We start from the raw sequence: 11,446 nt of genomic DNA on the forward strand, positions 1-11,446 counted from the left end.
TCTGTTACAATCTAGTTCGGCATTTGGATTTTGACATTTGCTTTATTTCTTGATCCCCAGTTAATTAGCTTAAGCAAACCAGACAGTTGGACCCTTCTTTTACATGTTATAATATGAATTACAGCCCAAAATCTATATCAAATACAAATTACAAGAAATAGAAACCTTAATATTCACTTAAACTAACATTTAGACATGAACTCGAAATTTATATAAGCAATTCAATACAAATTTAACAAGTTTATATGATGACACAAATGCTTAATTTAGTATAGATGGAAAACAAAACACTAAGTTTCCATGATGTTTGGACTTGGTGTTATCTAGGCTCCAACACAGAGATTGAAATGTCATTTATAGAAACTTTTGTTGGATTTCCGTTGCTTTCACATAAATTCTTGTCCCTGGCTGAAACACCATCTGATTCAAGGCTTATACCACTATGATTGACAAATGCTGGAGCTAAAGGTGTAGGAAGACTAATAGAATGGCTGTTGAGCATAAGAATAACATTGGCCATAGTAGGTCTTTGAATTGGGTCTTCTTGCACACACAGTAATCCTATATGCATGCATCTTAGTATTTCTTGAGTCGGACATTGATCAACTAGCTTTTGATCAATTGTTTGTTGAGCATTTCCTTGAGTCCATTTGCGCCAGATCTTTGTGAGTGAGATGAAAGCAAGACAAGTTAATGATTTATCTTTCATTCAAATAAAATACATTCAATCATGGGAGAAAGGAGGAGGATTCATACTTACATGAGTAACAAGATCGATGGAATACTCTGAGGATGACCCTCGACAATTATTATTCTTTTGACCAGTCAAGATCTCCAAAGTTAGCACACCATAGCTAAACACATCTAATTTAATTGATAGGGCGCCATGAAGAACATATTCTGGTGCCATGTATCCACTGTCATTGATAGGAAAAAAAACATTTGGATTCATTACTTTCTTAGTCTTAAAACTTTCTCTTTATGGGAATATGAGAGTTAATCAAGTGGAAAAAGAGAGTTTTGCATACTATGTTCCAGCAATTCTACTAGTGTTTCCTTGAGTTTCATCTACACTGAAAAGCTTTGCTAGACCAAAATCTGAAATTTTAGGGCTCATATTTGCATCTAGCAAGATGTTACTCGCTTTTAGGTCTCGATGAATGATCTTCAGTCGTGAGTCTTCATGAAGATAGAGAAGTCCTCTAGCGATGCCCTCAATGATCTTAAATCTCCTTGCCCAATCTAATTGCACTCTCTTCAAAGGATCTGGCCCATCAATATGTAAGATTTTGTTACTTGAGTTTGAACTAGGTATGGCATGTGAAAAGAGTGACAATATTCTCAAACTTGGCATGATAAGTGATTCAAAACTAAATTACTATCGTGGAAAACTATCAATCTGAAAACATAATGAGAAGATTCATATTTTAACATAGCTTCAAGTTTTCTGTCAGTAAGTTGATCAAAAGCAAACTAGACTGCAATTTAGTGAAGGTAAAATGGCAATAGATTGATCATATTGTCATGCAAAAATAGACTCATTAAGTAGTTAAGCACATACCAAACAAAAATTTATCAAGACTTGAATTAGAAAGGTGCTCATAAACCAATAGTTTCTCCTCTGACTCTATGCAACAACCCAGCAGCCTGACAAGGTTTCTGTGTTGAAGTTTGGCAACGAGAAGCACTTCATTTTTCAGCTCAACTAGTCCTTGATCAGAGCTTCGTGAAAGCCTTTTAACTGCTATCTGCTCTCCATTCTCTAGTCTTCCCTGCCAAAGTACCATGAACATTATTACTCAATTATCAAATATAGGAATCACCATATATTGCAATCTTTATACTAACCTTATAAACCGGTCCAAATCCTCCTTCTCCTAGCTTGTTTGCATCAGAGAAGTTGTCTGTAGCTATTCGAATACTCTCAAGATCAAACAATAAAGATTCTGCACCTCTTACTTCACGTTGATCTTTATTTTCTGTTCAGAAGTATTTTTCATAGTAAAGAACAAGCATTTGTACAGGCTCAAACACTATATAATAGTTCAGCAGCCATACTTACTGAATGTATGTGAAAGTGATTTCCATCTTGGTATTGTTGTTTTTGCTCTTCGGCAACAAATAAACATGGCACAAAGGAACAGCAACGCTGCCGCAGTCACAGGGATGACGATAAATAATGTTGTTCCCCTACTGTTGTTACTATTTCCTAAACAAAGAAATGACAAATGAAATTTGATGCTCCAAAATGAAAACAATATAAACTATCCAAATGAATTTGCTCTCACAAAACAAAGGAAAAAAGACCCTCAAAAAAAAACTATGGGCTTGACAGATAGGTTAGTAATATGGAAACAAATTGTCAATTATGTGGCAAAAGGTGATTCGCTCACCCTAGCGCCTCCGCCAAACCATCCCTAGGCTAACACTGAGGAGATAAATTACGGGTGGCTATTAGCCATTAGTGCAGTGGCCAAAACATAGGAGAAGACATACTCAAACAATCTGAATTTCAACCCCATGATGTAATGTGGCAACACCCCCATATCTTAACTACCACATCGTCCGACAAATTTTCACTCATGCAGATAGGGACGTGAGTGCCGTGAACAATCATATTGTGGAAACAATAAGATTTAATAGACTTGTGTGCACAATTCTTGCTTTAAATGAATCCTTTCAACAAGAAATATAACATAGCCTTTTTAGCAAATAAGGTTAAGCAAGAATTTATGTCAGTGCAGCTTTTCTACTTTCTATCTTCTCCAATTAACTTTTACAGTTGGAGCAGAAACTGGTATTAGCTGTGTAGTTGGTATCGGTAGAACAGTAGTTCCAAAGATGAGAAGAAGTCATGATTTGGGAAAGGAGGAGGAGAAAGAAGCAAGAAGAGGAAGAAGAAGATAGAGCCGGACATTTTTTGTACTGTTTTGGCAAATGACTACTAAAGGAAGAGATGGCTCGTAGTTTAATTAAGCATTGGAGAGGACGATGCTATTAGAACAGTCAACCATTTGAATTTTTCATTTTTTTTTTTTTTTTTTTTTGATCATGAAACAGGGCAGAAAGACTCGTAGCTTGCGTCTAACATTCGATTCAACAACGATAATTTACGACCATAAAAAATGCATAGCAGAATTTAGGGGGAAAACAAGTTTAAGAATCACCTGCCTTCATTGCTAGTAGGAGATGAAATTGGAATCAATAACGGCGGAGGAGAGGCGACCTCTGTAGCCGAACTGTTGAAGAAAGGGTACATTTCATATCGAATACCGCAGCTCTGCCCTAGCACCTTGCACCCCTGCCTCCCCATGCACGAGATCGGTATGCTCCCCACTGCCTGAACAATACAATTGTAACAGTCATCGGGGTACAAGTCCCTTGTGCACTGCACCAACCCAAATATTTTCGTCAAGCTCGTCAGGCTCACATTCCCCGCCGCGAACATCTTCGACGAGCTACGTGCTGCCTTCGTGGCGAGACTATTCATCAGATTTCCTAACTTATCGTTGAAGTTTCGCAGGTCCGATGCGTTGTTGGAGTTGGTTTGAGTAAACTTGATGGAATTGTCGGCGGTGGAGAAAAAGTTTGTGTTGGAATAACGGAGCATGCATATGTCGTACCATATGGTGGAGCTCATGCCGTTGGGGCAACTTCGGGTGATTTGTGTTGCGGAGGCATTGAAACAGCCCCTGCAGTCACTAAAGGAGAGGTCTCCTCTGCACGACGCGAGGCCGTATACTTGTTCCGCAGGTCGGCCTATCGTGTCGTTGTAGAATCCTGCGGCGGCAGCGGTGGTGGAGGAGAGGGAAGAGAGGAGAAGATTGAGATTGGTGTGGAATGCACTGCCTGCTGTGTAGTTTGCTTCAGTTGGGCAGTTGCAGTCTAGGAAGACTGGACTGCTGGCAGTTACTACTGCAGGATTAAAGTGGAAGATAACGAGGAGAGACAGCAAGTAAGAGGAGGACGAAGGCCTAAACTTGCGATGGCAATTCATCTTCATAAATTCAGGCAGAGATGGAGCCACGGAGGGGATTGAACCAAGCAGCAGAAGAGAAGAAGCTCATAAAAAGGCGTGAACGAACTGTGAAGAGTTAACCAGTTTTTCCTGTTCGTCGGCCAGGAATTCCATGGCTCTCTTTTAATTGCACCGACGCCGACTATGATAAAAAATCTTAAATCTAATTATAAGTTTTAAATTTTAAATATTTTTAAAATTTAATCGTATCTATATTATAATTTAGTAATATCGTAACATTTAATAATATTTATGATATAATTTTAATATAAGTTAATATAAAATATAATTTTAATAATATTTAACTTATGTTATGATAATATATATATATATATATATATATATATATATATATATATATATATATATATAATTTAATTTAATATTAATTAAAAGTTAATATAATAATATCTATGGTACATTTTAATAATATTTATAATATGAGTTAATTACAGTTACAGATTAATAATAATTTAAAATCATTCATATAAAAGAATATTTTAAATTTTAAATAAATTTATAGGTAAGACTAAACTCCTTCTAATTAATAATATTGAAGTCGGTCGTGGCTTATGGACTATCAATTATAATCACACCGCAAGATTTTCCGTTTCGTCCCAGACCTGCCGGTTCGATTCCACAGCTGCCGATGCTCCGTCATTTTCTATTGAAGACCGTTGACTGTTGGCGTATTCGAAAATGTGATATTAATGTCAAATGTGGCAAAAGGTGAAATCGCTCGCCCTCAGCGTCTCCGCCGCACCCACCCAAGGCCATCACGAGGGAGGTAAATCATAGCATCCTGAGCGAGCATGTGACAGGTGGGGTGAGTTACACAGGGACCGGGGATTTATGCCCCGACTACCTCGAATTTCGACTCCGCGATCTCATGTGGTAAGCATCCCATCACATACCAACTAGGATGACCTATGAGATCGATATTAATGTCAAATGGTTTAGTATGGTCGATGTTACGATAAAATATAAAATATAGATAAATAAGTTATAAAAAAATATTTTCTTTTAATATATAAAATATAGATAAATAAGTTATAAAAAATATTTTCTTTTAATATAATGGTCTTTTATATAAGACATATCATACACTTAAACCATATTTTATAATCGTTAATTTTAAAATCTATTAAAATAAATATTTATATAAATACCAATCTGTCACGCTCTAAAGGAGTCCCTGTTCGAAAAAATTTCGGCAGCATCTCTTCTATACGGGTGACAATCTGAAGCATTACTACATACAAAATATACCTCAGCCACACTCGACTGAAATATATATGCAAAATAGAAATAACATAACCATGCAGTTAATATACACAGCCTACCCGGCTGGACATAAATGAATAAAACATATAACATAATACAACAGCCCACACGGCTGGAACAAAATAAACACACAGCAGCGGAAGACATAAAACGATACGAACGTAAAACCAACAACGACACTAACAAAAATACTTGTCATCACAGACTTGACCCAAAATTCATAGCGACTTATTGAAAACAAAATACACAAAATCAATATACCACCCCAAACGATAACAAAACCAAAACGAAAACTATCCTCGAGTGTGACCTGGGACTGGCAGTCGAGACTTTCCAAACATCCATGACTCATCTACCTGTTACCTGGCGAAAGAAAACCAAATTGCGAGGTGGTGAGTATTGAAACTTAGCGGGTAAGGAAAGAGATAGTGCATGAACATAACATATAAGTAGAGAGTGTCAATAGTATACAGTCTCATAGGAAGAATAGTAGATACTATAATAAAACCAAAACAAATGCTCATACCTGAGACCATATCCTAGGCTAGATATAGTAGGTCAGAACTGGTACTAATCTGCTACAGTACTGCTCATACTACAGAGGTAATATGCAAGGTATATACAAATTTCTAATGACTAAACATTTACAATGAGAATATATCTCAACACAAGTAAGCATATCAGCATATATGAACAACAGCAGTAAGTAAGCAATATCAGCATATATAAACAACAGCAACCATAACAAATATAATAATAATAGCGTATGCACGGATGGTTACTCCCGCCCACCTCTCTGCACCATGACCCCTGTATGGTCGAGAGGCCGGGTCAGTGAAAGACTGTACACCACTCCAGCTACCACTCACACGAGTGGCCGAGGGGACAGTTGCATAGTAGCTAACTAGCTACATCTGCGATGGGGTCCTTGCTGCTCGTACTCTAGCTACCACTACCCATGAGTGGTCGAGTGCGGCACGACAGGACAAGCGGCATCAACTCCAGCTACCACCCTCTCGAGTGGCCAAGGATGCGACCCCTTTTTAACGACTCTCTCGACCGCAAGGGAGAATTGGTCGTTGACATGATGCGCCAAATGCAACAATCATCATACAAATATAAACAAATTTAGGTATGCTACATGAAACCAGCATGCTCATTATAGTACATAATAAACAACAGTTAAAGTATACAAACATGATATCTAGTATCTGCTACTGATCATTAATAACAACAAGAGACTGTATAGATATGGAAATGAATTTCTCAAAGATCACATGGAAGTATCAAACGCAGGAAAAATAAGAGTGGAGTCAAGGTAAAATAGTCCTTATCCAAATATAGTTCATGCACAAAGTTCATAGAACTATAGAATCAAGGTAAGAAGTACCCGCCTCAAAAATAGAGATCGTATCTGAAAGCTTTCACGTCAAGACACTATCTCGAATCCAAGTCCTGCAAATCATATATTATATAATTTAGCTAACAGATAAGCAACAAGCGGTTAGACCTAAAGATCCAAACCCTTGGAGGAAAACCCTATTCAACATTTAATCTCAATTTATCCAATCCATTTGATTGAGTCAGGTTTAACCCAACATTCCTAATTCATCGAATAAATCGAATAATCCTCAATCGAAAACAAACACTCCATGTATGACAATCAATTCAATGAGCCCATCGACAAACATACAATCATGATATTCAACTAATCCAAATTACGCAAACCATGAGAGATTTACTAACACAAAATCCACGTTTAACCTCATCAATCAACAAACCAAATCCAATATAGAAATGAAATGAAATTAACAACAATCCATTCCTAACTTAACCCCAAGTTAACCTAGTTACACATGAACAACCAATTATATAATGGATCAATCCTATCCAAACCAACTCACCCAAACTCGATCGAGGTATTGCTGGTGTTATTGGCCGGAGTGAGTGGTGATCGACAAGGTGACAATGCTGTCCAATTTAAAGAATCGAAGCCCAGATCATTAACCCAACAACAGAATATATAATCAGCAGATAACCTAATGTTTACCTCAAATCTGTGCCCACGAAATTAACTCCGACGAAGACTATCTCCCGGCAGCCAGGTAACCAACGATGGCAGACCCAAATCCGAAACCTTGACCTGTGATCCTCCGCCGGAGACAAGTAGAAGGTGGCGGCAATGAATCAAGGCTAGGGCTCGGCCTTTCCTCTCTTGGCCGAGGTTCTGACCGTGTAGCCGGCTAGTCAAGGAAGAAGGGCAATCGCCGGGAAGACGACAGGGAACTCCTGCTCGGGTCGCGATTGTCGGCGGTGATGAAGACAAAGATAGAGTGCTCGGCTACCGGCGACCAGCTCCCTTGGGGCGCCGACATCAAGGACAACTAGGGCGTGGGGCAGAGAGGAATCGGGCGACGGCGGGGGCTCAACGAAGAGGTGAGGCTGCGGCTATGACTCGAAAGGCAAGGAGAGGACGCTGTGGCTCGGCGGCTGGTGCCCGCGTGCAGAGGAGGAGATCGGCATGGATGAGAGGAGAATTGGGAATTAGGGCATGGGGAGGTGGTGGTGTTCGGCGACAAGGAGGAGGGGCACGGGAGGGTTTTTAAAGAAAAGCGAAAAGGAAATATTTAAGGAAATTAAAAATTTCCTCGTTTAAATCAGGTAACTTAAACAGACTTTATCCTGGCCTAATAATTTATCCCCTTAACCTACGTCAAACAAGCTCCGAAAAATTCTTAGAAAATCTCTTAAATTTTCTAAAAATTCCAATAAAATTATTTGTCAAATAATCCTATTTTTAATTATTATTTTGGGCACCGTATTTTACACAATCACTACTGAAGTAAAACATAACGATATAATATGACAAAAGATAATTCATTCGACTCTAACATCTTTATCAATTCGTCCTTAAATTAACACGAAAAAGATAAAATTATGAATGATTACTGACCATTAGTACGGTGGCCAAGATAAGGAAAAAATGTGACGGCATAATGTGGCATAAAAAAAAGGTGATTCGCTCATCATAACGCCCCCACTAACCCGTCCTTAGGCCAATACAGAGGAGATAAATTATGGGTAGCTACTAGCCATTAGTACAAGTGGCAAGGCATAGGGGAGGGCATGCTAGGAGGTGCCGAATTTCGACCCCAAGACCTTATGTGATAACACCCCATGCCTCAACCATCGCACTGCCCCGAGAGGATGAAATCGTGTAGGGTAAACATTTTTAAGTGATTGGCCCCACTGCCGAGTGACCCCATACTGCAGAAAATCTCCTAAGGGATTTTTTTAGGGAGGCACAGTACTACTATGCTGCTAAGAGGACTCAAATGCGGGAAACAAATATTTGTGCTGCTAAGAGGACCCGAACTCGGTATCTCAGACAGCAGATGTCAATGTGCTTGCCACTAGAACAAAGGCACATTGACAAAAATTGTGTAGGGTAAACTTTTTTAAGTGACTGGCGCACCGTCGAGAAATCTCATAACCCAAAAAACTCCCTAAGGGATTTTTTAGAGAGGCACAGTACCACTGTGCTGCTAAGAGGACTCGAACGCGGTACCTCAGGCAACAAATATTTATACTGCTAAGAGGACTCGAACTCGTAACCTTAGGCATCAGATGTCAATGTGCTTGCCACTAGGACAAAGGCACATTGACAAAAAAAATGTGTAGAATAAACTTTTTTAAGTGACTGGCTCCACCGTCGAGCAACTCCATACCCCATAAAATCCACCCCCTAAGGAATTTTTTAGGGAGACACAGTACCACTGTGTTGCTGCTAAGAGGACTCGAATGCAGTACCTCAGGTAGCAAATATTTATGCTACTAAGAGAACTCGAACTCGGAATCTCAGGCAGCAGATGTCAATGTGTTTGCCACTAGGACAAAGGCACATTGACGAAAATTGTGTAGGGTAAACTTTTTTAAGTGATTGGACCCACCGCCGAGTGGCCCCATATCCCAAAAAACCCCATAAGGAATTTTTTTTTTCGGGAGGTACAGTATCACTGTGCTGCTAAGAGGACTCAAACGCGGTACCTCAGGCAGCAGATGTCAATGTGCTTGCCACTAGGACAACATTACATTGACAAAAACTGTGTAGGATAAACTTTTTTAAGTGACTAGACCCACCATCGAGCGGCCTCATATTCCAGAAAACCCCTAAGAAATTTTTTTAGGGAGACACAGAACCACTGTGCTGCTAAGAGGACTCGAACACGAAATCTCATATAGTAAATATTTGTACTACTAAAAGTACTCAAATTCAGTACCTCAAACAACAGATGTCAATATGCTTGCCACTCGGACAAATTATTAATTTCATCGTGATTTGCAGGAAATCCCACTAACATGTACATGCATTATAATCACACAACACTCCTTTTTTATATCTATTTTGATATAAATACATAAAATGAAGTCCCTCTATGTGATTGCCTATAGAAACTCTCTTGCGAAAAAAAAAATTAATTAGATTAGATAATGTCGAGTCTGAGATGATCAACCCGATCCTACAGAAGTTTTCCATCTGCCACCAGGATAAATCGAGAAATACTAGTGACGGGTGGCCCAATATTTTTTAGTTGCAAGTCCTATTTGGAGGAAAAATCTCTACAAATATATTGTAGCTAATAGAAACTCTCTCACAAGATATAGTTGTTTGCATAATTTTTCTCAGCTTCTTGCAGCAACATCAAGCAACCAAACCATTAAACAAAGCACAAATCAAATATAATCTCATGTCAAACACTACCAGAATACTCTAAAATAGGGACAGAATTAACCATGGAATATAAATTTAGCCAATAATTAACAACGAAATATAAATTTTAATCGTTAATTAGTGGCATTCCATTGCTAATTAGCAATGAAAATCTAATTCCGTCACTAGATTAGCGACGAAAATCTAATTCTGTCGCTAGATTAGCGATGGAATATAAATTCCATCCCTATTTTGTAGATCAAAATTAGGGTTTGATTCCTTATAATTTTGATTCCCGGCCATGAGCGAACTCCTCTCCTCTCCGATCCAATTTTTCTCCCCTCGAGTTCGTGACCACGATCTCACATCCATAAGCTTGGCTGATTGCGAGCTTGGTCAGCCACGAACTCGTGGTCGTGAGCTTGGCCGTCCACGAACTCTGTTGTGAGCTCACCCAACCACGAGCTTGGTTGGCTAGATTTGCTGGAAGCTCGCCCGGTAATGAGCTTGGCCAGCCACAAGACTTCAATGGTTGCCTCAGTCATGTCTGCAAGCTTGGTCGACCACGAGCTCATGCTATTGTATCTCTTGTTGTATTTAAGGTATTATGTAATGTGATTGATTTTAGCTAGTTTTTGGTTATTTTTTATTATCTTCAGGTATACTGTATTTCCTTATCTACATGAGTTTAGCAATGGAGGTGACACCATTCCTGATCTTTCTATTTCAGTGCTACTGCGCTTCTTTTGAGTTCAACCTTAATATTTAGTTTAAGTTTAAGTGGTATTAATAGGATGAAGTTAAGTTTAAGTGCTTATGATTAAGTTTAAATTATATGCATCTTTAGTTTTACACATTTAATAATATTGTAAATTTATTTCCTAGTAGGTTGCAATGTATATGAATAAAGTTTGGATATACAATAGGTTAGAAAATAGATTTATCACATGAGAATATTTTGATGGAGTTAAAGAGTTTGTGAACTTTGCTAAGCATCATCCAAAGTGTATGAATGGTGATGAGTTATATTATCCGTGTAATTATTACAAATATAGAAATACAACTTTTTACGATGAAGATCTCGTGAAAGTATATCTAGGTAAAAATGAATTTATTCCAAATTACTACAACTAGTACTATCATGGAGAACCTTATGTGTTTGAGCCAATTGGACATTCTGTTGCTTTGCCATCTTACCCTTTATTTTCATTGGAAGAATCATCGACTAATGATAATGTAAAACAATCAATAGTTTACAATGTGATGAATGTGGTTGATCATTCAAATATAGATAAAATACCAATACCTAAAGTTTAGAAACTATATGACATGCTAAAAACTAGTGAAAGAGAAATGTAGGAAGACATTCCTTCTGGTCATTCCCAACTATTAGCTACTACAAGGCTATTGAACATCAAGGCAGAACATTATTT

The 11,446-nt window shown here is 38.3% G+C and overlaps 2 protein-coding genes across 2 annotated transcripts; both read right to left on the reverse strand.

Annotated features, from left to right (window-relative positions):
• Window positions 1–319: 319 nt before the first annotated feature.
• Window positions 320–3,402, reverse strand: LOC121972596 (putative receptor-like protein kinase At4g00960). Its single transcript, XM_042524249.1, has 7 exons — window positions 3,172–3,402; window positions 2,063–2,209; window positions 1,849–1,979; window positions 1,562–1,772; window positions 1,029–1,266; window positions 751–917; window positions 320–669 (listed from the first exon to the last, which is right to left on the reverse strand). Exons 1-7 carry the CDS (start codon window positions 3,311–3,313, stop codon window positions 320–322), a joined length of 1,386 nt encoding a protein of 461 aa, XP_042380183.1. The 5' UTR covers window positions 3,314–3,402.
• A 24-nt stretch (window positions 3,403–3,426) lies between these two features.
• LOC121972597 (cysteine-rich receptor-like protein kinase 10) lies at window positions 3,427–3,997 on the reverse strand. Its single transcript, XM_042524250.1, has 2 exons — window positions 3,558–3,997; window positions 3,427–3,469 (listed from the first exon to the last, which is right to left on the reverse strand). The coding sequence occupies exons 1-2, from the start codon at window positions 3,995–3,997 to the stop codon at window positions 3,427–3,429; spliced, it is 483 nt and encodes a 160-aa protein (XP_042380184.1).
• Window positions 3,998–11,446: the final 7,449 nt, after the last annotated feature.

The sequence above is a fragment of the Zingiber officinale genome, chromosome 4A (genome assembly GCF_018446385.1).
Source record: "Zingiber officinale cultivar Zhangliang chromosome 4A, Zo_v1.1, whole genome shotgun sequence".
In the NCBI taxonomy this organism is placed as follows: Eukaryota; Viridiplantae; Streptophyta; class Magnoliopsida; order Zingiberales; family Zingiberaceae; genus Zingiber; species Zingiber officinale.

Coding starts and splice junctions, on each gene's coding strand:
- LOC121972596 (XM_042524249.1), bottom strand. CDS start 3,313: ATGGGGAGGCAGGGGTGCAAGGTGCTAGGGCAGAGCTGCGGTATTCGA. Junction 2,210..3,171: donor ATCTCCTACTAGCAATGAAG/GCAGGTGATTCT, acceptor TTCTTTGTTTAG/GAAATAGTAACAACAGTAGG. Junction 1,980..2,062: donor ATCACTTTCACATACATTCA/GTAAGTATGGCT, acceptor ACTTCTGAACAG/AAAATAAAGATCAACGTGAA.
- LOC121972597 (XM_042524250.1), bottom strand. CDS start 3,997: ATGAATTGCCATCGCAAGTTTAGGCCTTCGTCCTCCTCTTACTTGCTG. Junction 3,470..3,557: donor ACCGCCGACAATTCCATCAA/GTTTACTCAAAC, acceptor CTCGCCACGAAG/GCAGCACGTAGCTCGTCGAA.